At 39.0% G+C, this 25,467-nt stretch overlaps 1 protein-coding gene across 3 annotated transcripts in view; it reads left to right on the plus strand.

Annotated features, from left to right (window-relative positions):
• Positions 1-25,467, plus strand: part of Pcsk5 (proprotein convertase subtilisin/kexin type 5) — a 411,139-nt gene that overhangs the window by 136,376 nt on the left and 249,296 nt on the right. For all 3 annotated transcript variants that reach the window (XM_040746607.1, XM_040746615.1, XM_040746617.1), the window contains exon 6: positions 22,979-23,067. In XM_040746607.1, the coding sequence (XP_040602541.1) occupies positions 22,979-23,067 (89 nt within the window). The remainder of the gene's footprint in view (positions 1-22,978; positions 23,068-25,467) is intronic.

Consider the following 25,467-nt stretch of genomic DNA (forward strand, 5'->3'; position numbering starts at 1 on the left):
CATCTCATGAATTTTAGAAGTGACCTTTGTTACAATAGTTTACCTCCTCCTATTTTTGGATACCCATATCCCATCTGCATATAATTTACATATGCTAGTATATGCATTTGAATTTGCATGAATTACGAATAAAATTCCTTGTGGTGACATCTTGAGCTGAGATTCGCTGACTGCTACAGGTTTTATGTGACCTTCTTGCTTTTGGTTGGCATTTTCTCCTTCAGAAGTTCATCCTCATGGGAGCACACCCCTCCCACACCTGTCCCAATTACCAAATATAGAATCCTATTTTCTCCCCAGTCCTCCAGCTTTGGTGGGTCAAGTTGTTGTACTTGCCTTCTATCCCTTTCTTTTTCCATCCTCCTGATATCATGATCTTTCCATAGACACTAGTATTGTTTTGTTACCATGCCAAAAAGAGGAGCACATGCTGGTCTCTAGCATTCAATCCAGTCTTGACACCAGTCACTTGATACCGACACAAAGTGACCTCATTTGAACTTGCTTTAGACAGTGGTTTAGATTATGACCTGAATTGTTATTGAATGTCAGATACAGAGTTTACTATATTTATGTTCCATATTAGAGTTATGATAGAAGGCTTCAATAAAGTCTTCCAAAAACTGCGAAATATTTCATCTTGGAGTTGAAACAAGCACCTTTGTTTTTCATTCTATTTCTTAACTACCTGCCTAATGTATCACAATGGGAAAAGTTGGGCAATGGAGTGGAGGAGATCAATGAATTGAGGGACTTGAATTTCCTAAAATTAATTCAGAGGGAGGCATGAGGACCCAAGTGAGGACTAAAGTAGGAAATAGCTCTGGTAACAATCATACATTTCCTTCTGGTCCACACTGAAGCCCACCGGAAAGCAAGTGGGACACTCAAGGCCCCTGGTGTCACTGTAAGAGTGTAACAGCATGCATTTGCATGCATGTCATTCATATTGTTAAAATCTTTATGGCCCAAATGCAAATAGAGGAGCTATTTGGGAAAGCTGTTTCAAATTATATTGGTATTCTATATTCCATATCTGTTCATCGGTGGCTTTGTGTATATCAATCCATTCTACTTAGGTTCTTCTGGTGTTTTGCTTGTGCTTCTTTGAGAATCTGCACTGTAAAACCTATTTCAATTATACGGGATACTAACTCATGTTTAATTCATCCCGGTTGAAAAAGAAGACCCATTACTCTCCATATATCTGTCAAGACTTGCTTTTTCCTTGTCTTTAGAGAGATGTTAGGCTAAGAGAGAAGTTTGTTAGGAATGTTACTCATATTTTAAACTCACATAATGTTTTTCTTAAATGATTTATGAGTTTCTGAGATGCATAGAGATAGTACATGTTAGTAAATTTCTAAGACATACATTTGAAGTGAAAAAAAAAGGAAAATACTTTTGGGTGAGAGGTGCCCAAGTAATTCCTAGGTAAATTACACTTAAAAATGTGTAATTCTTCTGCACACCAAGAGCCTATATTAAGACATGCCCTCAAAAACAAAAGGCCTGTGCTGAAATATGGACAAATATCATAAGCTGATACTTGAAGTTAGTTGTGTCATCATAAAAAAATTTTACAACTTAATGTACATATACTTCTCATTAAATTGTCCTGTGAGCATGTCCGTAGCTCCAATAAGTCTGATGCATGATTTGAATGTAGTAGAGGATAACATTGTCCCCTAAAGAAGCCATAGATATTGTAGCCATGAGATTTACACTCATTGAAATCTAGGAAGTTCATCATGTGTTTTTCATGAGAGAGTAAGAAAAAAAGAACAAAGCCTAGGTACTCTTTAATAGCATTAGTCTCTACAACACTTCTTGGATGTATCTCACCTATTCAAGTACAGAAGAACCGTCTATGAAAGCAATAGCTTACAGTTTACAAATGGTCTGTAGTTTACAAAGCATGTGTATGTATATTGTCCTATCCAGTAAAAAGTCATGTCTATTGGCAGACTAGATTCGTATATATTGCTTACACACACACACACACACACACACACACACACACACACACACACACACACTATCTCAATTGTGTTCCATGCATGATGAATTTTCTGCTTGTGAATCTTGTCGACGCCAAAGATTCCTTGGGTATGGTTCCTGAAAATGCTGCAGACTGCCTATTTCCACAGGCTTCCTCTGCTATAGCCCATGGTGCATTCTAAAAATCAATAACACCTCTCTGTCATTAGTTTACCATCTCACCACCTCAAATTTGAAGCTTTGTGCATGAAAATATTTTTAAAATGTATAAAATGACCATTAGGCTTTGAGGGTAAGACAAGTACATATTGTGTTTAGACTTGGGTCGCATTCCCCAAGTGTCTCCTTATAAATGCAGATATTCAAAATTCCAAAGTCTCACTTCTTGGTTTTAAGGATTGCAGATGACAATACTCAATTGCCTTTTAGCACCACAGACCATGTAAGTATTCACTCATTTGAGGAGTTGTTATTGCTCATTTCCTCTTTTTGTCTCCTGTTTCTATCCATCCCTATCTCTGCCATGTCTCATTGCATTTTTCTTGACTGAAGAAAATGGTTTATAATTACAAATAGTCCGTAGTTTACATAATACTCACCTCCACCTTGCTGGTATCCCAAACAATTTTGAACATCCCAGTCTCTTTTCAGTAAACTACTTGTCTGCTTAACTCACTCATTCCAAGATCCAGAATTTTAAAATTATATTTATTTTCTTGGAAGAAAGTAAAATTCAAAGTAAATTCATATCATTTATGAAAATAATTTTTGTCCCCAAATTCATGTTCCTTGTATCTCATGAGACAACCTAACTCAGAGCAGTTACTAGATGCAGTTTCTAAACATAGTATTCATAAGTAAAATTAATTCATGCAACAATTGTAGTGAGTTTATGAAAATAAGTATAGTGCTTATAAATAATAGACAATTTTTAATTCATGAGAGCAATTATAGCTCAGTTATGAGAACTTAGTGCTTATTTTTATGGCTTGCTATTTCCTTCTGAGAAGAATATTTTTTGGTAAACCTAAGTCCATATCACTACTTTACTCCAAGCATTTGGGAAGCAGAAGCAGGAGGATCTTTGAGAGTCTGAGGACAGCCTGGTCTACATCCTACACCGTGAAATCCTGTCTAGAAACAACAACAGAAGTGAAACTACTGATATATTTATACTAATCGGTTGCTCTACTAATACAATACAGTGAAAAGTCTCTGGGCAGAATGTGAGTTGGAAAGCATTGGCTTTCCATTTTTTCATGTCCTCAGATTGTTGAGGGTTACATGGGATGGATGTGACACCCTCTTCTTCAGGCTAATTGTCCCTTTAAAAACATACCCTACTTCAGGGTCTATTTTAAAACCTTTACTACATAGTGAAATTTCTCTTATTATTGTTCTTGAAGTAAAATTTTTCCTTATAAAAAAATTAATTGTAAACTCAGCATTAATAGCCCTAAGATTGTGGTGTATAGGAATTGAACTACAAAGCAAATGGAGAGACTATCCAAGTGTTAGCATCTTGAAAAATGCCTGAAGGGAGCAAACAGTTAGTGATGAGACCATGTCTGTAATGACTGTCAGAGCCTAAACATCAGTGAGCTCCCTACTGGCTTCCTGGCTTCCTGATGACACGGACTTTCTTAGCCAGTCTCTCTCTCTCTCTCTCTCTCTCTCTCTCTCTCTCTCTCTCTCTCTCTCTCTCTCTCTCTCTCTCTCTCTCTCTTTCTAGTCAAAGAGAGTTTCTTTCTTTCCTTGGAATGTGACCTTTATCTGGAACTCACATCTGAGCATGTTTTCCTTCTGTCTTCAGAGTGTTAGTCAGCTTTGTATCACTGTGACAAAATAGCAGAAGTAATAGCAGATTAGGTGGAGGAAAGATCTGTTTGGGCTGATGGCCCTATGGTTTCAATTCATGGTTGCTGGGTCTGTTGTATCAGGCCTGTGGCAAGGCAGTGGCACAATCATGTAATGGAGGAGGTCTGCTCACCTTATGGTGTCCAGGAAACAGAAAGGATGGAGTTCCAATATCTCTCAGTGGCACACCTCCAGTTAGTTACCCAACTCCTTTCTGGTAGTACCCAACTCTTAAAGGTTTCACCACTTTTCAATAGCACTAAAGGCTGATGATCCATCCTTCAACATGTAGCCCTTGAGGACACTTAAGATCCAAATAGACTCTTCCTGATGAAATCAAAGTTCTTCAGAAATATGGAACATGTTCAGTGTCCTTTTAGTCTCTCCATGTAATCCTTCCTAGATGAACTCTAGTTTTAACTAAGGCTGCCCCTGCTCTGGCCATTGAAAAGCAATAGCATGCTTTCTTTCATACTGTTGATTGGCAAATAATTACTGTTTACTGAGTGTTCCTATGCTTACATGTTCCTGAATGTGCTATCAGCTTAGTGTATGCTGTCAGTCCTATTAATTAAGTTCAGTACCGCCATATCCCTGCGCAACGGTAGGATCACTGCTCGCTCATCTTTCACTTCTTGAGAAAATAAGAGAAAAAAGAAGACAATAAAATGTATTATCTTTGCATTTAAAGGGAAATGTCAAAAGCCCATGACAGAAACAAGTTTTACATGAACAGTACTTGAGTCTTATTGAGTTAATATGCCAAAGTGCCTTAATTTCTTTTCTTTTTCCTTTTTTGGTTGGTTGAGTTTGTGTTTATCTTAAAATAACTATAAATGAATGAATTTAGTAACAGAAACCGTCTTCCCTGAATATTAAGTGCTTATTTGTTGCATGAATTTCCCTAGCCAGAATCAAGAAGCTGCCCACCCTCTGATAGGCAACTTTCTCCACTTTATTCAGGTTCATAGATAGTATCAAATTAACTTGGTCAGTGTGTGGTGATCTTGTGAGGTTTGTGACAGAGGTGTGGGGCAGTAGCCTGCCCTGTCCACCTCAGAAGGAGCAGGGGTGAGAGTTGCAGGTGGGTTTTACATATGGACATTTGTGAGATGGTGGCAGAGCATGAGGTTTTAAACTCTCCCAGTTTCCTGTGCTTCTCTATTACTAACAGGCAAACTAGTAGACACAAAAGGTGCGAAAACTTTGCAACCCCAAACCAAACCCAATTCCAGCATGAGAGGGCAGTTGGGTGCATAGTTCCACCCCAAAATAAGGAGCTGTTGGTAATTCTTCACTGCTAGAGAAGAAGGCTCGGTTGTCTCTAGATTGATAGTAAACCAATCATATTGAAGTGGGAAGGTACACATCCAAGAATATTTGGGCAATACAATTGGCCTCGATTGGGGAGGAAATAAGGGCACAAAGTTGGATGGGAAGGGAAGGCAGACAACCTGCACAAAGGTGGAGAGGAGAAGAGGAATAAGATTAAATTATGTACAAAATTCCCAAATAATAAAATATTAAAAATAATGTAAGAAAGAAGTTCATCTTATTTCAGATACGAAGGCAGACTCTCATTTAGACTCTGAAAACAAAGACTACAGAGTGCACAGAAAGAAAATGTTGGAAGTTACCTGGGGCTGTGTTTGTTTGTATTGATTGATTCCTATTCCTAGCTGGCTGAAATGAAGTTAGGAATTAATTAAGCTTTGATTTGAGGGAGTTTGGTCTCTGGTATTACATGCTGGCCTTGTTTCAAGTAAAGAAAACAAATTGGGGACATAAGCTTTTAAAATGTTTTCAGAACTTTAGGATGAAAAAATGAACAGTTATAATTGCTGATTAGTAAAATTTTAAAGAAATGGATTATCATGCTATTCTGTATTTAATTATTGACTATGTTTACTGAGTTGAAGTGGTATCCTTAGTAAAAACAAACCAGAAGCAGACCAACATTAACTTTACCTGTAAATGCTACTTTAACAATTTAGCATCTTAAAAGATAGAAATAGTAATGATAAATGACTTCCATATACTCAAAATGATAGTTCTTAAGGTCCAACATTTCTACATGTCTTTTACTATTATGAAGATATTAGTCTTGATGAGGTGTGAAAGAGATCATATTTCAGATTTGAGAGTACAAGCTAGAAACAATAAAATGTATCTCAGTCGGGCAAATATGAATCTGAAAAATTGTGATACGGAGTATCTGGAGAAATGGCTCGGTGGTAAGCGCACCTACTGCTCTTCTAGACTCAAGTTTGATTCCCAGCATCCACACTAGACAACTAACAACCACTTGTAACTCTGGCTCCAAGGAATCAGGCACCCTCTTCATAGCCTCCAAAGGCACATATATGTGTGAAAATTCAAGATATGTCAGTCATTGGTGGTTGTTAATCTGATGTGAGAATTTTTCCACCTGAATTGAAATATTTTTATTTTAAATAAGTAGTGATTGACATGAGTTGGGGCCAACTTATTTTAATTTTTTATCTCAATTGTGCAGAGAGAAAGTCTCTGGGTTGTCCTAAGAGCTATGATCATTATCTCTGTTTTTATAACAACTGGTTGTTCAGTAGGCTCTTGATAGTAGAGTTTCAAAAAAAAAAAAAACAAAATGAGTGTCCTTCTGATTCTCCTCCCCAAAGAGGGTAAGCTTTATGATTTCTCTGGAGTCATCACTTTCCTCCCATCATGCTTTGCTAAGAGGTTACACGAGCAAATGTGATCATAAATATTGAAAGGAGTTCTTGCATTTGAAACTTCCATATTTTATTTAAAAACATATGTGTTGAATTTGTAGCAATTTTTTCTTCTAAGGATGGTCAACAATGGCATACCCTTTATTGTAGCTGAGAAGATCTGCAGCCATGAGACAGAAAGGAGCAATTGGTGTAGACAGTGCTCTGTCAGTGACAGTAGAACCCACTGCCCATCCTGCTGCAAGAGGAAAGTTAAAAACTGATTACTTCAACATCCTTATTCAAAAATTTGATCTACCTTGTTTTCACCCGTTGGTGACTAGTTTCCATGGAAATGGAAATGGAATAAGCATTTCTTGTTTTAGATTCTCAGCTGTCCCATGCCAACTGAGAGCTGTAAATGCCATTTGGTTAACAGCAAGAATCCAGAATCCTTCCATTTTAAAGTGACAGAGGGAGAGGAAAAGAAATGCTTGCCAAGTCATTTCACTTCTCACTCTTCGAAAATAATACCATTTTATGATTGTCTGAACCATTGACTGATAATTATCAGACATACACAAAGTCTAGCCATGTCTCTCATGAGTAATCGATCTTAATGCTCTTCCACCTTTCCTGCTGTCATTTAACTGGCCTGGATGATCTTCCTGGTTTCCCACCTGCTGTGCCTGGGTTAGGCAGTGGAAACCAGGATGATCAAAATGTTGAAAGGAGACAATTTAATGATCTCCATGACCCACAACCTGAGGGAAAAATAGTCGCATTCAAGGAAGTTTGGGGACTGGAAAAACTTCTCGCTTTTGGTACAATGTTGGTTAATTTGTGATCAGGATTTTCCATTTCTGAGATAACTGTTCATAGCTACTATATTTTCTACAACTCTTCAATAACGAAGAATGCTGAAAACTAGAAATAAATGCTTTAACATAAGATGGTTAAGCATCAAAACAGTTTTTTTGTCTTGCTTTATGACTCAACAGTTGATTCAATATGAATACTATAATTAAATTGTATTAGCATTAATGTAAAAACATTCTATAAAATTTATTGGCATACTAGATTATAAAGTAATGCAAGTCTAGTTCTTAAATACACTGAGTGCAGGTCTGTGAACACACATCTTCTCCTGAGAGGTATAAAGGAATTTCTCACGTACCCATGTGTTCCCTTAATAAAATAAACTAAGCATAATTGCTTTCAACCATTGAGTTCCTCTATGTCATTTAAGTGTGATCTCACACCTAGCCAAGCAAGCAGTGTGCCAAACAAGATCCTTATTGCTAGACTGAGTGAACTACATGAGCATTCTGGGGGAAATCTCAGTGGTGCTGGGCATGTCACTTAGGGTCTGGTATTTTCCATGATCACATTATGCTTATGGGAACTATTACTTTGAAAACTGTTTTGGTGCAGATGATCATGCCTTTTACTGACTGAAAAAAGAAACATTTAAGATGTAGCCAAACACTTGCATAGTGTATATTATGTAGGTCAAGGGAGCAAACCAGTTCTCATTGTAAGTATTGCTTTAGCCATCATTGTTTCTACCTTTTCAAGAGAGAATAACAAGTTCCTGATTTTAAGCACAACTTGTCTTGTTTGGAGAGCCATTTCAGGAATGATTATGTGTAATATGGTTAGCAACATGTCTAATCAAAGTAGCTGAGTCAATCACTGTCTAAAGTAAACCACAAGTTGATATGGACAATAGTGGATCTGGGTAGCAGAGCAGTAGTTGTTCCATTCAGCACCTACTCTAATAAGCTGGTTTGATGCAGCCTGTAGTGCATCCAGTCAGGAGCTAGCTGTCAGCATTTGATCCAATCAGTGATTGGATCCATCCTGTGGTTAACATAATTAGTGGCTGATTCAGTTACTACTTAGTCTCATTTGAGCTTTGATGTGATCAGTATTTGATCCACGTAGGGCAGGATCCAAATCAGCATTTCTTCAGTCAGTAGCTGACCCAATTTTGTGATATAATCAGTGCCCAATTTAATTAAAGTCAGCCTTTGATCCAACCATTGGCTGATTCAAAGGAAGGAATCTACTGAAATTGAGGCCAGAATCTTATTTAATGAGTAAACAGCAGTTTGCTTGAACAATGAAAGTGAGATTATGAAACTGCAAGTATTGTATTATCTAACAGTACATAGTCATCATCACTCTTGAGTCAGTCAGAAATGAATCATGCTTTTAGTTTTTCTGAAATATCATTAAATGTGAATTTTATTAGGGTCACACGCAGACTCAGTTTGTAAAAATCATTATCAACTGTTCCAAGGACCGTCTTTTATTAACAAGGCCTTCTCAAGGCCACAATCACAGTGCCATTTTTGCTGATTCCCTCCCCTTGTTTTCACCAAGCTCTCTTTCTGAATCCCCTGTCAAGACAGCTTTGTGTGTGGTTATCAAGCATGACACGACTATCACTCATGTATGAAATCCGTGTTTTGTGAAAGTTCATTAAACAATTTGGTTGGCTTGCTTTGCCTCATGTTGTTTGTAGGTTCATGGAGATGTGACGTTCGCCTGGGAAGGAAAGGATGCTGGAGTACGCATTGGCTTCCCAAATGAGCATCCTTTTCTGTTCTTTCATTTTCACCCTTGATGAGGGAATTGAACTCAGCCTCTCACACAAGCTAAGCTCCGACTCTGTCACTGAACCTAGAAACAGTATTCTTAAGTGGACCCCTCCTATTTAGAAACCCCAGTAATTGTGGTACCCGAATGAACCTGTGGGTAGCTCTCCAAAGACCTTCAAGGACACGTCTCCAGAAAGGTCTCAAATCACCATCCCTTTGTTCTAGCCCTGAGAAGTGTGGACAAGCAAGGGGACCCATTCATATTCCACCTGAATACTTTGTATTTTATTGCTGTGGAACCCTTAGGACTTGATTTTATAAGATCAGAATTCAAGAACTTTCATTACAAGTTAGTTGTATTCATTTGGGGGTGGTCCCTTAAGCCAGAAAAATCAGTTTCCCTACCTAAAATTTGGAGATAAAAGACATATAATACAAGATTGTGAGGGAAGCCAGATAAAATTAAACATGAGAAAATATATTATATTATATTATATTAATATAAATAATATTTAAAGAATTTTACTACTCCCCTTGATTTTTATGTCTAAACTGTAAGTTGTATATTGTATTAAGCAGTGTGTGTGTGTGTGTGTGTGTGTGTGTGTGTGTGTGTGTGATGTGCAAACAGGTTTGGGGGAGTGAGGTTTGCACACTTATGCAAGATTAGAGAGATCAAAATAGGCATCCTCCATCATTCTACACCTATTTTTTTTTGATGCATGGTTTCTCTCTTCCTTGGGCTCTAATGTTTTCTATGTGGCTGGAAGCTAACAAGCCCTGAGATTCTATAGTCTCCATTAACCACAGAGCTGGTGTATAGGTGTGCACTGTTGCCACCTGACTTGTTACATGCTGTAGAGATCTGGACTCCAGCCCTCACTCATGTGGTAGTGCTCTTAACCACGGAGTTCATGGGTAATAGTGACATTTACCAACGGTGTAAACTTGTGTAAAACTATTCAGTATCAGTAAAAGAGGTAGAAAAGGTAGAAGGTGTGTGGTTTCCAGCTCTAAAAAGACTAACTTTATTTCCACCATGCCTAGAAAACAAAGACTTTAATTCAAATGAACTGAGGATCATCTAGCTGAGGGTGATTTTCACATTTTCAAAAGGAAAAAGTGCCAAGGCCTCATGTTGCCTCATAAAGTCAAGCTCATTACCGACAGTGTTTATCAATTCATGTCCTTGTGCTCATGCAAATACCATCATAATAAAAGTCTATGCCATATGTTATTTTAGCACAGAGTGTACTATATACATTAAATTGTGAAACTGACAATTAGGAATTACGATTTTTGCTTAAAGGAGGTTTTTTCCTACTTGTTGGGTTAGTACTTCTGTAATGTTAAAAAAAAAAGTCTGATATGTGCGAGGATGCCATGAAGCTTGCAAAGGGAGTCAGGACTGTAATTGGTAAATCAAGGCTGGAGCTCTCTTGGTGTTGCTAAGCTGAAAGGATTGCATGATGGTTGAGTGGCTATAAGGCATCAGGATTTTTTTAGCTATGCTTTAACTTTCATCCAGATTGCAAGATGACTCTGGTACTCCTCAGACTTGGAGAGTCTGGAGTGTCTTGCAGAAGGAATTTGATAACACTAAAAGAGTCCTTAGACTGGAGCGCAGTGCCTCTGTTACCTGTATTTTGGATAAATGGGGATATACCATAGTCACGGATTTTCAATACTTATTACTTGGAAAGAAAAACTTCTGTCTTCAGTAGTTTGTCAGTGTTTCCATGATCAGGAAGCAGTCTCCGTCCAAGTGAGATCAGATATTTATGCCACCTCTTTTCACCAGCTCTTAACACGTTTAAAATGTATTTTAGCCTGTTTTACAGCGAGTATTGAATGATATATTATCTAAATATAGTAACAAAAGCTAATAGAAGTTGATCCATTAAATACATTGTTAAATTAATACAGGTGTGTACATTATTAAGATTTCTTGGCCAAGAAAATACATTGACACTACATCACATCACATGTGTTGTTCTCACCTCTGAATCCTTAGTGACAACACATCCTTCAGTTCTTGGTTTATTCTCACTTACTGAAGGGACGATTTGGAAAAATTAATTAGCTGGAAGTCACGGAAGTAGTTTCATTTGTTTCAGTTAACTCATTACATCACTAGCCACAAACTGCTTACAGTTCACAGGTTAAGGTGAAATATTGTCTATTTTGAGTATATAGTAGCACCCTGGTGTATTGTTTTTGCTATTTAAGACATTTATATAATGTGACTTTCTGTGAACATGCAAAGGATGGAGAGAGATATAGAAAAAGACCACAAAGGAATGAAAACCATAATTTGACGTTGTTTCTTTCCTTACCTCTATGGGCCTTTTTCCAGTCTTTTGGCTTACACATTCAGTGTACACCTCCACACTTCATGCATTACTGAGTTCTAATTAGGAAATTTTCTTCTAATTATGATAACGTGAAGTTATAGAAAAATCAGCCTAGGTGGCAAAGGGGAGGCCATTCAGCCTGCATACTGAGTATTTTCATGGACACCAACCCCAAATCAAAACAACTGGAGCAGAAATTCTGAAAGCACTTTGCTCCTAAACCTTAATTAGCATGTACCACAATACTTGATAATTATCTGCATAAACCTGGCAACACTATGCCACTGATCTTAGGTTCAATTAGTCAAACTCATAGAGCTCATTAAGCTCCAGAGGAAATTTTTCTGTTTTTTTAGAATAGACAAATAACATGGCAGTGTGACAGTTTCCAATGAAGTTCTTTTTTTTTTCTTTAACGTGTGTGTGCGCCTGTGTCGTAGTGTATGTGGGTGCATGTGGATGCCTGAAGTGCAGCTGGATGTCTTCCTCAGTCGCTTCTCTACCTAATTTTTTGCTTGGGATTTCTCACTGACCCTGGAGCTCACCGATTCAGCTATACTAACTAACAAGCACTGGGGATCCTCCTGCTCCCCACCTTCCTAGCACCAGGATTGCAGGCACCACTGCCAAGCAGGTTGCCTTTTCTGTGGGTATTGGAGATCCAAACTGGGGTCCTCATGCTTATATTACTGTCACTTTACCACCTGAGACTGCTCCCCAGTTTCTAGCACCCTACCAATCCCTGGCCTCCAACCTCCCAAACCCTGAGCCACCCCAATGCTCTAGCCCCCAGTCTACCAGCCCCATTAGGTCCCCACTCCTACCCAATGTCCCTAGCACTCCCAGAGTTATTTTCCCCTCTAATAATGTACTACCGCTGCCTGTCAAGTGATGCTTGGCTATGAGAATCTCTTTGCTTAGGGGAAAATCTATGACCATGTAGCTTCCAAGGCCGTGAGAGGAAGGGGATACCTATTCCTGAGCCTAGCCTCGAAAGCTCAAAGCAGGGAATTAGCATGTGTTTACCACCCTGGCCACAAGTCTCTCAGTTCACAGTAATTCAGGCAACCATGTTTTGGTGTTGATTTATTTTTTGAGATGGGCTCTTGCTATAAGCCTAGACTGGCCATGGATTTCTGATCCTAAGTCTCGGTCATCCATGTGCTGAAATTATTGCACTGTACTGCTACACTGGTTTTCTTTGTTCTTTTTAAATAGTGTTGTTTGCTACTTAGTATCCTATTGTCATCAGATATCAGCCAAAATAGCTAGAAAGCTCAGTCACAGTAACTTTTCATAGGAAAAAGTAAAAGGTTATGTTAATCACTAGCAGAGATACTCTTTCACCAATATTGTGAACCTCAGATTACTCAACTTCATAGGTTCCAAGCTTGTAATAAAAAAAAGAACTAAACATTACAGAATACAATAGAATATGAAGGAGGAAGGGAGGCCTAATATTGTTCAATAAAATATACTTTTGGGGTGCTTTGGCAATTTCCAACAAAGGATTCCAAAAAGTCTATAGTTTACTTGAAGAAGGGGTTAAAACTGCGTGTTGTGATGTATACTGGTGACTTCACATTCAGGAGGTTAACGCAAGAAAATTGTGAGCTCAACTCTAGCTGAAGTTACCTTATGAGTTCTGGATCTTGCTGGGCTACAGAGTGAGACTGTTTCAAAGGACAAAAACAAACAAAATGAAAGGGTGGGGGCGAACAGAAAGGGGAGGAGGTACGGGGAGAAGCAGGTTTTCCCTTTCTGTTTTCTTGGGTTGGAGATAGTGTTTATTTCTGTAACATAAACAAATGTCCTGGGGACAAAATTGAGCATTGTCTTAGACCTTCCAAGGGAATGTTGGACCCTCCAGATCTACATCAGTGAACTTTTAAAAGAAACCACTTGATTCTTAGCTCACGGAGAACAGACCTAAAGTGAATCATCAGGAATGAGTAATTTCTGTCTATTTATAGTCAAGAGCTCCATGAGACAGTTTCTCAGTCCTCTGTTTATGGTAGAAAATGACATTAAGTTGTTTATAAAGCTCTAGTTACATGGAATAAAAACTAGTACATTGGTGTTTAAGAACACTAAAGATAACTAACTCTCTGGTAAGAGGTTAGAGGTTAGGAGAGATTGGAAAACAGGGCTTTAGACCCACTTTTAGCTTCAGAGGGAAGGGGACATTAAGGGATCACATGCAACATGTAGATAAGCATGAACTATTGACTTCATAGAAACCAATTTAAGTGCCACGTGGAAAACTAATCACTTCAAGCCAAAGAGGGAACCAAAAACTGTAACAGGTGCAAGTCTGGAATATTAAACAGGCAGCCAAGCCAAGGGCCTGTTCCTTTGTCCTGATTAGTAGGTTAGACATACTAGAGATTGCAGTGATTAGTGGGGAGAAAAGCCAGATAAAGAGGGGGCTAACTGTCCTGGTCAGTGTTGCATGCACATGTCCTTGTGTGCCTGTATGGAGTGTTTCTTATATTTTGTCACTTCAAAATATAACAAGAACAGAAGCATGGCAAGAAAGGGGGGGTCTGAGAAACAAAAGAATTTCTTTATCCTTTAGATATGGACTAGGGACATGAGCTTTGAATGTTCTTTCAGTTAACAAAAAAATGAATTACTTTTCTAAGCTATGATGGATAGAGGGAGGAGGGGAAAATACCGTAAGTCTAGACCTATGTTTTAAGATAATGTGGCTGTTAAAAAATAATGTTGTCAAATATTCAGATCATCTGTCTGACACAGTGTCAGCTGCAGTCACAGAGTAGGAGAGTAGGCAAGCAAATAATAAAATCTCGATCTCCATTCAGAATGTGGGCCCAAAGGTCAAGGTTGGCCAGGGTCCTGAAAAGCCATAGTTAACACACCCGGAGCACTCTGAGCCACTTTTTGTCCTCCTACGCTTCAAACCGTCCATTCACCATCTGCCAAGATAATCATTCTCATTTGTAAAGGAAGAGAAATCCTGTCTGCTTTGCCTATTTGGCAAGTTTAGTGTGATATTCAGAATGAGTAGAATATAAATATAGTATTATCACATATGACAAGAAAAATCAAGACCACCACTTTTGAACTGTTTGTTGGAGAACATTTCCCTCTATCTTGCTGCCTCTTCCCCTCCAGAAAGGCTTTTTTGAAATACATGTTTTTCTCTAAGATTTATACAAGGCAAACATCCTCAAGAAAGAACGGGCATGCCAGATGTCAAACGGAAAGAGAATTGGTGCCGATTGGCAGGATCCATGGACAGTTGGAGATACTTATGGCAAGAGAGGAAGGAAACCAGCAGGCATTTAGCCACTTGCTTTGTTGGATTCCTACACATGTAACTCTCTCCTCCGTGAGATGTGATGTCAGGTGCTAAGGAAGAGCTCCACGGACATCCTGATCTCTGGCCTATTGCTGAGCGTGGTTTCTATGAAGTCAATAGTTCATGCTTGTCTACATGTGCATGTGACCCCTAAACACTGAACTGAACTCCTGGAATCCAGTCACTGAAAAGGATAACTGATGAGCAAAGGAGTTAAGACTGGGCTGGTTTAACCCACAGAAACAGTTGACCTGAACAAGGGGGAGTTCTTGGATCCCAGATTGATGGTTGGCTGGAAAGCATGGGACTGACCCAGACCCCCTGAATATGGTTGTCAGTGAGGAGATCTCAGTAATTTATGGGGCCTTGGGTAGTATTTATCCCTGGCATACAAATAGACTTTGAGTGCCCATCCCACAATGAGGGATGCTCTGTCAGCTTGGATTCTTGTGGGAGGGCCTAGGCCCTGCCCTGGATGAAATGACAGTTTCTAGAGATCCACCATGGAGGGCCTCACCCTCCCTGGGGATTGGAGTGGAGACTGGGTGGGGGACTGGGGGGCCTGGTGAGGAGGGGGGAGGAGGGGAGGAAGAGGGAGGTGGGATTGACATGGGCAAGCCCCAGTAAGTTAGGGTTTCTAACCCAGGTAGCTCCAATGAAGAATGACATTCACTCAGCAGTGTGCTGAATGGACGAGGTGTGAAGGAAGGAAGGGCCAACTACTTAAAATCACAGCTGTGAGTTAAGTTGTACACCCACCTCACCACATTTTATGTGTTCATAACGTATAAGCATCAATTAGCAGATAACATCATGTGAGTTTCCAACTTTTCAGTAAAAGAAGCCAGTGGAAATGTCTTGAACCCTTTAATTCCATTGGATACTTGTAAAGAACTGGCTGTAGTAGATGATAAAATTGGGTAAGAAAGAGAAGTAGATTAAAGATTAACATGGCTTTTGTGTCAAGACCATTTTGAATTTAAATTCTTTATTGATGGAAAATAATGAAAAACGGTTTCACACTTACCAGCATCCTGAAAATACTCCAGAGGAATGATGCATTGAGAAACACCTTTAAAGTGTTAGTATGTCCATGTTCAATTTAGTTTTTAATGTCCAGGGTTTTTCTAAGTCAATGGTGTTAAGATCCATTATAATGTGTGTAACTGGGTTATTTTCCAGAAGTTTCACAGGCAGTTTTTAATAGGGCCTGATTTCTAAGGAGTTCTCACTACATGCACCTTTCAGCAAAGTTCTTACTTAGGTGTTCTTAGTGCTTTAGTGTTTAACTGACATGACATTATCGATGCTGCCCAACCCTGTTCTTTTCTGAGACTTGCTCACACACTTTAACTTCAAACCAGTTATGATGGTAATTATTTCCCTATGATTCATTGTAAACCCATGTCAAAATACTGAGTATAACTAAGATGTAAAAGTAAAAAGATCACTGGTATTTTGTGGGGTAACGATCATTGTCATCCAGAGCTCGTAGTTTCTTTAAATGTAGTTTAGCCAGTCATTTGCACCGTGAGTGACATTATGCAATGATATATTATCTAACTGATATTTTCAATGTGAACAAGCAGAGAAAGGCAGTTTGCCTCTGATAGTTTGCCATTTCATAAAAATGGTTTATATTTTGCTATGAAGAACAACACAAAGAAGTTTTTCAAGAAACTAATGTAAAGAAAAAAATCAACTGAGAACAACTTGTGCTGTGTATTAAAGATGTGCACAATTGGTGCCAACCTATGTTACATTTAAGGAATTCGGAACCAAGCTAATAATTCTGTTTTTAAATGGTGTGGGGAAAGCAGGCATTCAATGTTATAGCTCCTAGTACAGTACCTTCAATTTCCCAGGAAAGTACTAAATGACTTGTGGGTGACTAAGCTAGTGGGATTCCATGAGAATTTCTCTGGGAAGATACAAATACATAAGACTGACTGGGCACATACTTGTCTTGATTGAGCAACCAGCTCTAGCCCCTATGGGAGATGTATTTCAGGAAAGCAGAGAGTGCAGACAAAAATGGCACATGGTCTAATGGGGCAAGAAAAAGAATTCTTGTGTAAAATGGAACCTTGAAGCACTGTCTCCATCACCTTAACGGGAAAAGAGCTATATGCAGTGAATCAGACAGTTTGTTGGACTTTGTCAAGTAGGTAGCAGGTAGCACAAGACAATAAAAGAGTATATAATCTATCTTGTGAGAGCTTAGATTCGGTTAGGCATATACCCAAAAGATGCACATTCATACAACAAGGATGTCTGTTCCACTGTGTACATGGCAGCATTATTTGTAATAGCCAGAACCTGGAAGCAACCTAGATGCCCCTCAACTGAAGAGTGGATAGAAAAAATGTGGTACATTTACACAATGGAGTACTATTCAGCGGAGAAAAAAAACAATGGAATCTTGAAATTGGCAGGCAAATGGATGGCACTAGAAGAAACCATCGTGAGTGAGGTAACCCAGTCACAAAAAGAGAAACATGGCGTGTACTCATCCATTTATGGATTTTAGACATGAATCTGGGGATTGCCAGCATACAATCCCACTGCCAGAGAGTCTAGGAAACAGAACCTTCATCCAGCAACTGATGGAAGCAGAGGCAGATACCCACAGCTAAACACTGAACTGAACTCCTGGAATCCAGTCACAGAAAAGGAGAACTGATAAGTAAGGGAGTTAAAACTGGGCTGGTTTAACCCACAGAAACAGTTGACCTGAACAGGGGGGAGCTCTTGGACCCCAGATTGATAGCCGTGTGGACAGCATGGGACTGAATGTGGGTGTCAGTGAGGAGGCCTTGGTAATCTATGGGGCCTTGGGTAGTATTTATCCCTGGGATACAAATAGACTTTGAGTGCCCATTCCCCAAAGAGGGATGCTCTGTCAGCCTGGGTTCTTGTGGGAGGGCCTAGGCCCTGCCCTGGATGAAATGGCAGATTCTGGAGATCCACCATAGAGGGCTTCACCCTCTCTGGGGATCAGAGTGGAGACTGGGTGGGGGACGGGGGCCCTGGTGGGGAGGGCGGGGGAGGAAGGGAGGAAGAGGGAGGTGGGATTGACATGTGAAACAAGCTTGTTTCTAACTTTATTTTTTTAAAAAGGAAGAGGAAAAAAACAAATTAAAAAAAAGAAAAACCAGAACTTAGATTTGGATCTATAATTCATGTGCTTGTGTTGGTTGGTCACCAAATAGCCGCAGAAAGAGATTAAAATTTTCTTTGGAGGAGTGAGCTTTCCCCATGAGCCCCAGAGAAAGCATAAAGATAAAAGTGCAAACAATATGACCCCATCCCTGGAACAACATTTGGAAAATGGCACCCTAAAAATCATTTAGCAACAAGCATGCTTTAATTGGATTTTTGTATTTTATAATTCTTGTATTTAATTTACATGTGTAAAGAAAGGGATATCAGAAGGTGTTAAGAAAAGATTATCAGAATCAACTCAGCAGGTTCTATTTTAAAGAGTAAAATGAACTTTAAAAAGTAAAACAGAAATTGAAGGGAATGCACCTTGAATGGATTAAATAGTAGATTTGGCATGGATGAAGATAAAATAGTTGGGATAGAAAAGGGACAGACTTATACAGGATGCAATATGTAAAGAGAGAACTGTGAGGTCTCAAAGGTTAGCAGAGAGAGAGAGAGAGAGAGAGAGAGAGAGAGAGAGAGAGAGAGAGTAGAGAGAGAGAGAGAGAGAGAGAGAGAGAGAGAATTCATCGACCCTAAAAAAAGGGGAAAGTCACGAGACGGGTGAGAAGACAGCTCTTAGAGACAATAACTAGGAACTCTGCAGAATTCAGCATTGCCAGTATAAGAATTCTACAGAATATTTTCTAAGATATTTCTCAGAAAAATCTGCAAAGTTTGCAGAAAGAGATCACATAACCAGTGACTTCCTGCCAGAAACAGTAGCCAGTGGGAGACTGTGGACTGACATGTGTGAGGTTGTGGTAGTCCAGAATCCCTGGATGGCCTACTTGCTTTCACTAACAAGTCATTTTTCTGGAGCCAACAAAAAATTCTGAGCTGAATATCAAATATGCCAAAGGAGAGTACAGATTGCAAGGGGGTGGGGTTAAGGCAAAGAATGTGCTTATGTCTCTATGTAATTTCTAGGGTTAAAAAAATCCAAAGAGTGACTCTCATTATGTGTATCTCATGATATGGGGATGAGACATGGGCAGCCCAACTAAGACACTCTACAGTATATGCTGTTTGTGAAAAGAAGAAAATGGTATTAATGATTTTACATAGCCTGTTGTTCAGTTTCAATGACTGAATTCATAGGATTACCTACCACATGGTACATGAACTCTAACACAATAAAAAATAAAAGAACTGGACATGAATGTGTCAATAAGCAATTACACTAAATGGGCTTCCCCCTAGTTAAAGATATCTTGGTTTTATTTTGCTTAAAATAGTGCCTCAAGTTTGCACTCCCACCCTCAATGGACAGGGTTGTCTTTGCTGCCTATACTCTCTAGCCTGAGCTGTCATTGTAAGAATAACTTATAACTTGATGTACTATTGAGCACATGCCTAATGAACACTCTAACTTAACAATTGCTGAGCTCAAGGGAAAATTATCAGTTGTGTTTGGGATGCACACAAGAAATAATTGTTCTTTAATACTTGAAAGTTTTTCTAATAATTAACATGATATAACCCAGACCTATACAATAGCTCAGCAAGTAAACAGACTTGATGCAGAAGACAGTAAACCTCAGTTAGAATCCAGAAGTCTGTGTAAAGGTAGATGAACAAAAGCAAGTTCACGAATGTCTCTAACCTCTGCACATGTCCTGTGGCACAAATATTCCCAAACACACACACACACACACACACACACACACACACACACACACACACACACAAACACATTCCCCACAATAATATATTAGCATGGAAGAATAACTATGAGTCCATCCAAAATTAAACACTGGGTGTGACAGCCTAAAATTCCTTCAGTGAACAACACTTCTCTAATTTGTATTTTTGCAATAGATATAATAGGAAAGGCAGGGAGAACTTTGAACCAGTGCTTCAGAAAAATCTGTTCATAAAACAAGCCTAAGTACTGAATGAGTAGTTCCACTGATGTTCCACGGCAAATGTAGTCAAGGCCAAGAACTAAAAATTAGATACTTTTTATGTCATCTGAGCACAGATAAGAGATTGAAAAACTCATACACAAGGGCTTCTACAAATATTTTTTCCATTTTTCATGATTATGTTCAGCTTTGCTTATTGTCTCTCCCTCCCCTTTTTCTCCCACTTTCTCTCTGGTATATACATTACATGTATACTACTGTAGACATACTGGCATTTAGGAGTGTGTGTGTGTGTGTGTGTGTGTGTGTGTATGTGTGTATGTGTGTATGTGTGTGCGTAGTCTATATATATGGTGTGTGTGATATATGTACAGTGTTTGTGGTATATGTATGAATGTATGGTGTGTGTGTATTATTGTTTTGAGACAATCTCTCATTGGATGAAGAATGTATGGATTCATCTAGAATGGCTGGTTAGCAAACTCCAGGGATCTGCCTCACAAGTATATGCTACTGTCATTGACTTTTTTACATAGGCACTGAGGAAGAGCTCAGGTCTTTGTGATTGCAATATAAGCCATTTACCAACTGAGCCATCTTTACAACCCTACACCAATAATGTTAAAGACATGTTGTTTTCATATACTTTAGTTACATTTTTCCAGGTTATTATCTGTTTCTGTCCACTGTACTCTTCCGTCCAGTAATTCTACTTCTTGTAACTTATCTTCAGTTAATAAATTACTAAATTATACACACACACATATATATAGGCATATATATATATGAGCTCAAAATTGCTGATCACATTCTTGTTTATATTAGTAAAAACCTGAATAACAGTCTGGGGATGAAAGATATATTAAAAGAATTTGTAAGTGTATATGGGTTTACATATAGCCAAATAAGTATAAAAATCACACGTTATTTATACTACCATATGAAGAATAATCCAGTGTAATAGTAGCCACTAATACATCTAGATTAATATTTGTGTAGAAATATGTACTAAATGAAAAGAATAGTATGGAATATCTTTTAGCAAACATACCTCAGTGCCTATAAGTTGTTTACAGTTGGAGAGGCACTCATTATATCTCATGACAAGTAGGCCATAGCAGATTAATAAAAGGGGAAAGAACAGTGGAGTGGAATGTCCAAGACCGAGAGCTGGTAACTTGGGGGCTGTCTTCTCTTCCCACAGAGGTCCTCAAATCTTAAATGCCTCTAGGTGTTCTCATCCCTACAATGAAGGCAGGAATGGGCACCAGACATCACACTCACACCATAGAGAGAGTTGTCACCTCTCTTCCTAAGCCATGGCAGGCATTAGTCCTATTTTGGTGGTTTTCCTCCAGGCTCAGTGGTGATGTAGCAATTGTCTCAATACTACACTCTAAGCCGTGATATATGTTCTAAGCCATGACTTCTGAACAATCTGTTCTTTATACTTGAACCTCTTCTGCTGACTCCAGACAAGGTGGTGGAAGGTCTTTCAGCCAGAAGGCTTTTGTTTGTTTTTAATTGGCATAGTATATTCATTGCGCACATTTCTGGGCCTTATAAGGACACTTTTATTCAGGTATATAATGTATTTTGAGCATATTTTCTCCATGCACCTTCCTTTCCTCCCTTAAGTCCCCTTCTATTCTCATGTCAGATACATATGCATGGGTTTATTCAGGCAAATATTATCTAGCACCCACAAACAAATGCATGAAATATTTGCCTTTTTGAGGCTAACTTGATTCACTCTGTGTGACTATCTCTTGTTGTATCATTTTTTTCCAAACAACTGTTTTGTTTCAGCCAGAAGGTATTTCTAAGGAGCATTGCTGTGGTAAAAAAGCAACAGGGAATTCTTTTTGTAATGATTTATATTTAAATTAGAAACATGAATGCTTCACATGTCAATCCCAGCTCCCTCTCCCAGCCCTCCCAGCCCTCCCAGCTCCCCCATCCAATCCCCACATCATTCCCCAGAGAGGGTGATGCCCTCCTTGGAGAGATCTCTAAAGTCTGTCATTTCATCCAGGGCAGGACTTAGGCCCTTCCCAATGTTTCCAGGCTGAGAGAGCATCCCTCTATTTGGAATGGGCTCCCAAAGATCATTCATAAACCATGGTAAACACTGATCTACAACCCAAGGCCCCAGTGATTTCTGTGGCCTCCTCACTAAGACTACATTCATGGAATCTGGATCAGTCCCCCAACAGGGAATTCTTATAAAAAAAATTTAACCCAAACCTTCTTTTCTAATGACCACATTTTAAAAAATCATAAGAAAAAGAAAAGGAATAAATGAACTAAGTCTTGACATGCCTCAATATTTTACACACAATTGGTTTAAAGCAATTATCAAGATATATATTTTATGCAATATCTTTGCAATTTGATAGAATATTGCAGTTTAGATAATAAATTTTCAAAGGAATTACTTGGACTGTATTTAAGTGTACAGTTTATAAGGCAGACAATTATAATTATAAAAGAAAAGATCATGTACTTGAGAGCAAGTTGAGGGGACACAGAAGTTGGGGGAAGAGAGAAGAGAGTAGAAATTGAGAAAATGTAAATATAGTTCTCATATACGAAAATTCTCAGAAAACTAAATAATGAAGTTAAAAAGAGCATTCTTTTATATCCATATTTGTAGTATGTCTTATACCCAAACCAAGAATTAGTCTTTAAGTTTATTCAGAATTAAATAAAATGAAAACTTGAGATGATATTTCTGTAGTCATGTATTAGGCATCTAATAGCCATGTGTGCCCTGTGGCTTATTAGAGAGTACAAGCAAAATGGTCCCCGACAAGTCATACGGTTCAGTTTCAACCTTTAGGGTGATTTTCTGCCCTAAAGTATACCAAAAAATAAATATCTTCAAAATACAACTCAAAATCACATGATGGATTGCTAAATAATTTGCCACAGACAAGTGAGTTCTACTTGGGTAGGAAGCTCTCGAAACACCCACAGCTGGATACTTTCTTCTCCGCTTTGGCTGTGACACATAGAACTGGTGAGAACAGAGTGTCTTACTTTAGAAACTGTGTCTGTTCTACTGCAGGCATGGGACCCGTTGTGCTGGAGAAGTGGCAGCCGCCGCAAACAACTCTCACTGCACCGTTGGAATCGCTTTCAATGCCAAGATTGGAGGTATGGGATACTTCCAAGGATACACACAGGAGCCAGGAAGCTCTTAGTTGACTGCTTTTCAGAATCCTTTTCAAACTGGTGGTGGGCATGTCTACGCATGACAGAGCTGAACTTCTCCTGACTACATAGGAACCATGTGAAAGATGATATTCAGTACAGTGATGGACACTTGCTACAAGATCCCCCAGCATGTCACAACCATAGTTCTTCTAAATAACCTTGGGCAGTATACATTGCTCACCTATACTCAACTCAGGCACAGGTATGTTTATTATAAAGATCTAGCCAACGTGGACTCCAACTTTGCCACTTGTAATCATCGTTGTAAGCAACAGATGATTGCCTCAGCCACACACAAATGGGAAGACAGCATTCTAATAGACCCTAGTGACTTCATCATTAGACCTGAGGATGTCCCCTAAGTAGACTAAAGGGTGTCAGAAATACAAACTTCAGCAGAGCAGCCAGATGAGTACATTGTTCCAATACCCTATTTGCTACCAAATAGTTCATCTCAAACTAAAAAGTGCCATTCTTAACCACAATACCAGTGTGAAGCATTTAGATTGTAATAATCACTCCTCATCCAAGACTCCCAGTGACTGCATCAGGCAGACAGTTCCCAGCCCTCCGTAGATGTAGATAACTTTGTTTTGTCTTGCAAATGCCTGTGGTTATTTATCAGACAGACTGAGCATAGTGAGAAGTAAGGTTTAGTCTTCCTACCAGCTGCCTGGGTCCCATCACCACTTTAGCTCCCAAATAACAAACAAAACACTATATTAATTATGAAGCTGTTGGCTGTTTGCTTTGTTTCTTAATGGCTAGCTCTGACTTAATTATTAACCTATAATTACCTATATATTAACCTATAGTTATTTATATATATGGTCTTATCTTACCGAGGATGCAGCCTCATATGTCCTCTCCCCATGATCACATGGCAATGACTCTCTACACTTGACTACATGTCCCAGAATCCTCTGTGTCTCCTAGTCTCACCTATCTTGCTTCACTATTGGCCAACAGCGCTTTATTCATCAACATATACACAGAAGGACTTCCCCCATCAGGGAGAAGCTAATGATAACCAATTAAATAACCAATTAAATGAAACCAGTACAAAGAAATATATTAAGAAAGATTGCTTGAAACATGAATTGTTTATTTCTAGAATTCCCCATGTCATATTTTTGGGCCCCAGTTGACCAAAGGTCGCTGATTTTGGCAAAAACAAAGCTATAGTTGGAGGAACCATGGTGGAGCTGCGCTTAAAGCAGGTTCCTGAGATTTGCTTGACTGTCAGTGCTTTATTGTCTTCCTTTCATCCTTCACTTCTGGGCTTGACAGCTTGTTGCCCAATAAATAGCTGCACTCAGGAGCATCCACTGTGATAAAGACAGAGGCTCTTCCTGAGGTGTGATAAGAATGATGGAGCGCCCCCCCGTTCACCCAGGACAATCATATTCAAGGTACCTCAACAGTCACCTCTCACATATGAGCTTGTGTCCTCTATTGCTGTGATTTGATTACATTCCCAGAAATAAAGACTGGCCCAGCACTCTGACTGACCCTGAGGGAAGAACTGAATAAACTCTGAGCTCCCTCATAGCTGCTGATCAAGCTTAACTATACTTCCTTAAAAAGGTAAATGTATGGTGATAACTCAAAAAACGTCCCAAATAAGAATATTCTGAATGACAATTTAACTCCTCAGACCCAAAGCATAAAGTTTATATAATAAGAAAAGAAGAAGGAACTGTTAATCTTTAAACTTGACTAAATTATGAAGTTCTTTATGCTTTTTCAGTCAAAACAAAAAATACCTCATGACCTTCTAAGGGTCACTTAGCAGACATAAATTGCATTACAGACAACCCAAGTTTAGGTAATGTTCTGATGCTCTCATGTTCTCACCTGGACACTCTTAAATGCTTAATTGGGGGCAGTTCTAGTGTTTAATTTAGAGGTGCAGGAGGATGCTTCCAAGTACAGCTTAACAAGGCGAAGTAGTATATGTCTGCCTTTGTTCTGGAAGAGTGCATAGGAGCTTTAAATATCCACAATAACTGAAAACAAGCAATGACTGTTCAGGACCCAGGACATGCAGACCATCACTGAGTTATCTGCTTCCCTTTCAGAGGATCAGTGTCCATTCCATAATTTTCAGGAATTTTCCCCACTGTATTTGTCTCTGCATGACTTGATGATATTCATCTTCTCTCAGAATCTAAAAGTGGGTGCTAGAGAAATAGCTCACTCAGCGAAGTGCTCGTGGCACCACAGTTGAGTACCTCATTTTGTATCCTCAACATGCACATAAAGAATCAGGTACAGGATTGTGTGACTATAATCCTAGTACTGGGAAAGTGGAGGCAATAGGATCCTTGGGGCGTGTTG

This window comes from Mesocricetus auratus, unplaced genomic scaffold (genome assembly GCF_017639785.1).
Source record: "Mesocricetus auratus isolate SY011 unplaced genomic scaffold, BCM_Maur_2.0 Super-Scaffold_4256, whole genome shotgun sequence".
In the NCBI taxonomy this organism is placed as follows: domain Eukaryota; kingdom Metazoa; phylum Chordata; class Mammalia; order Rodentia; family Cricetidae; genus Mesocricetus; species Mesocricetus auratus.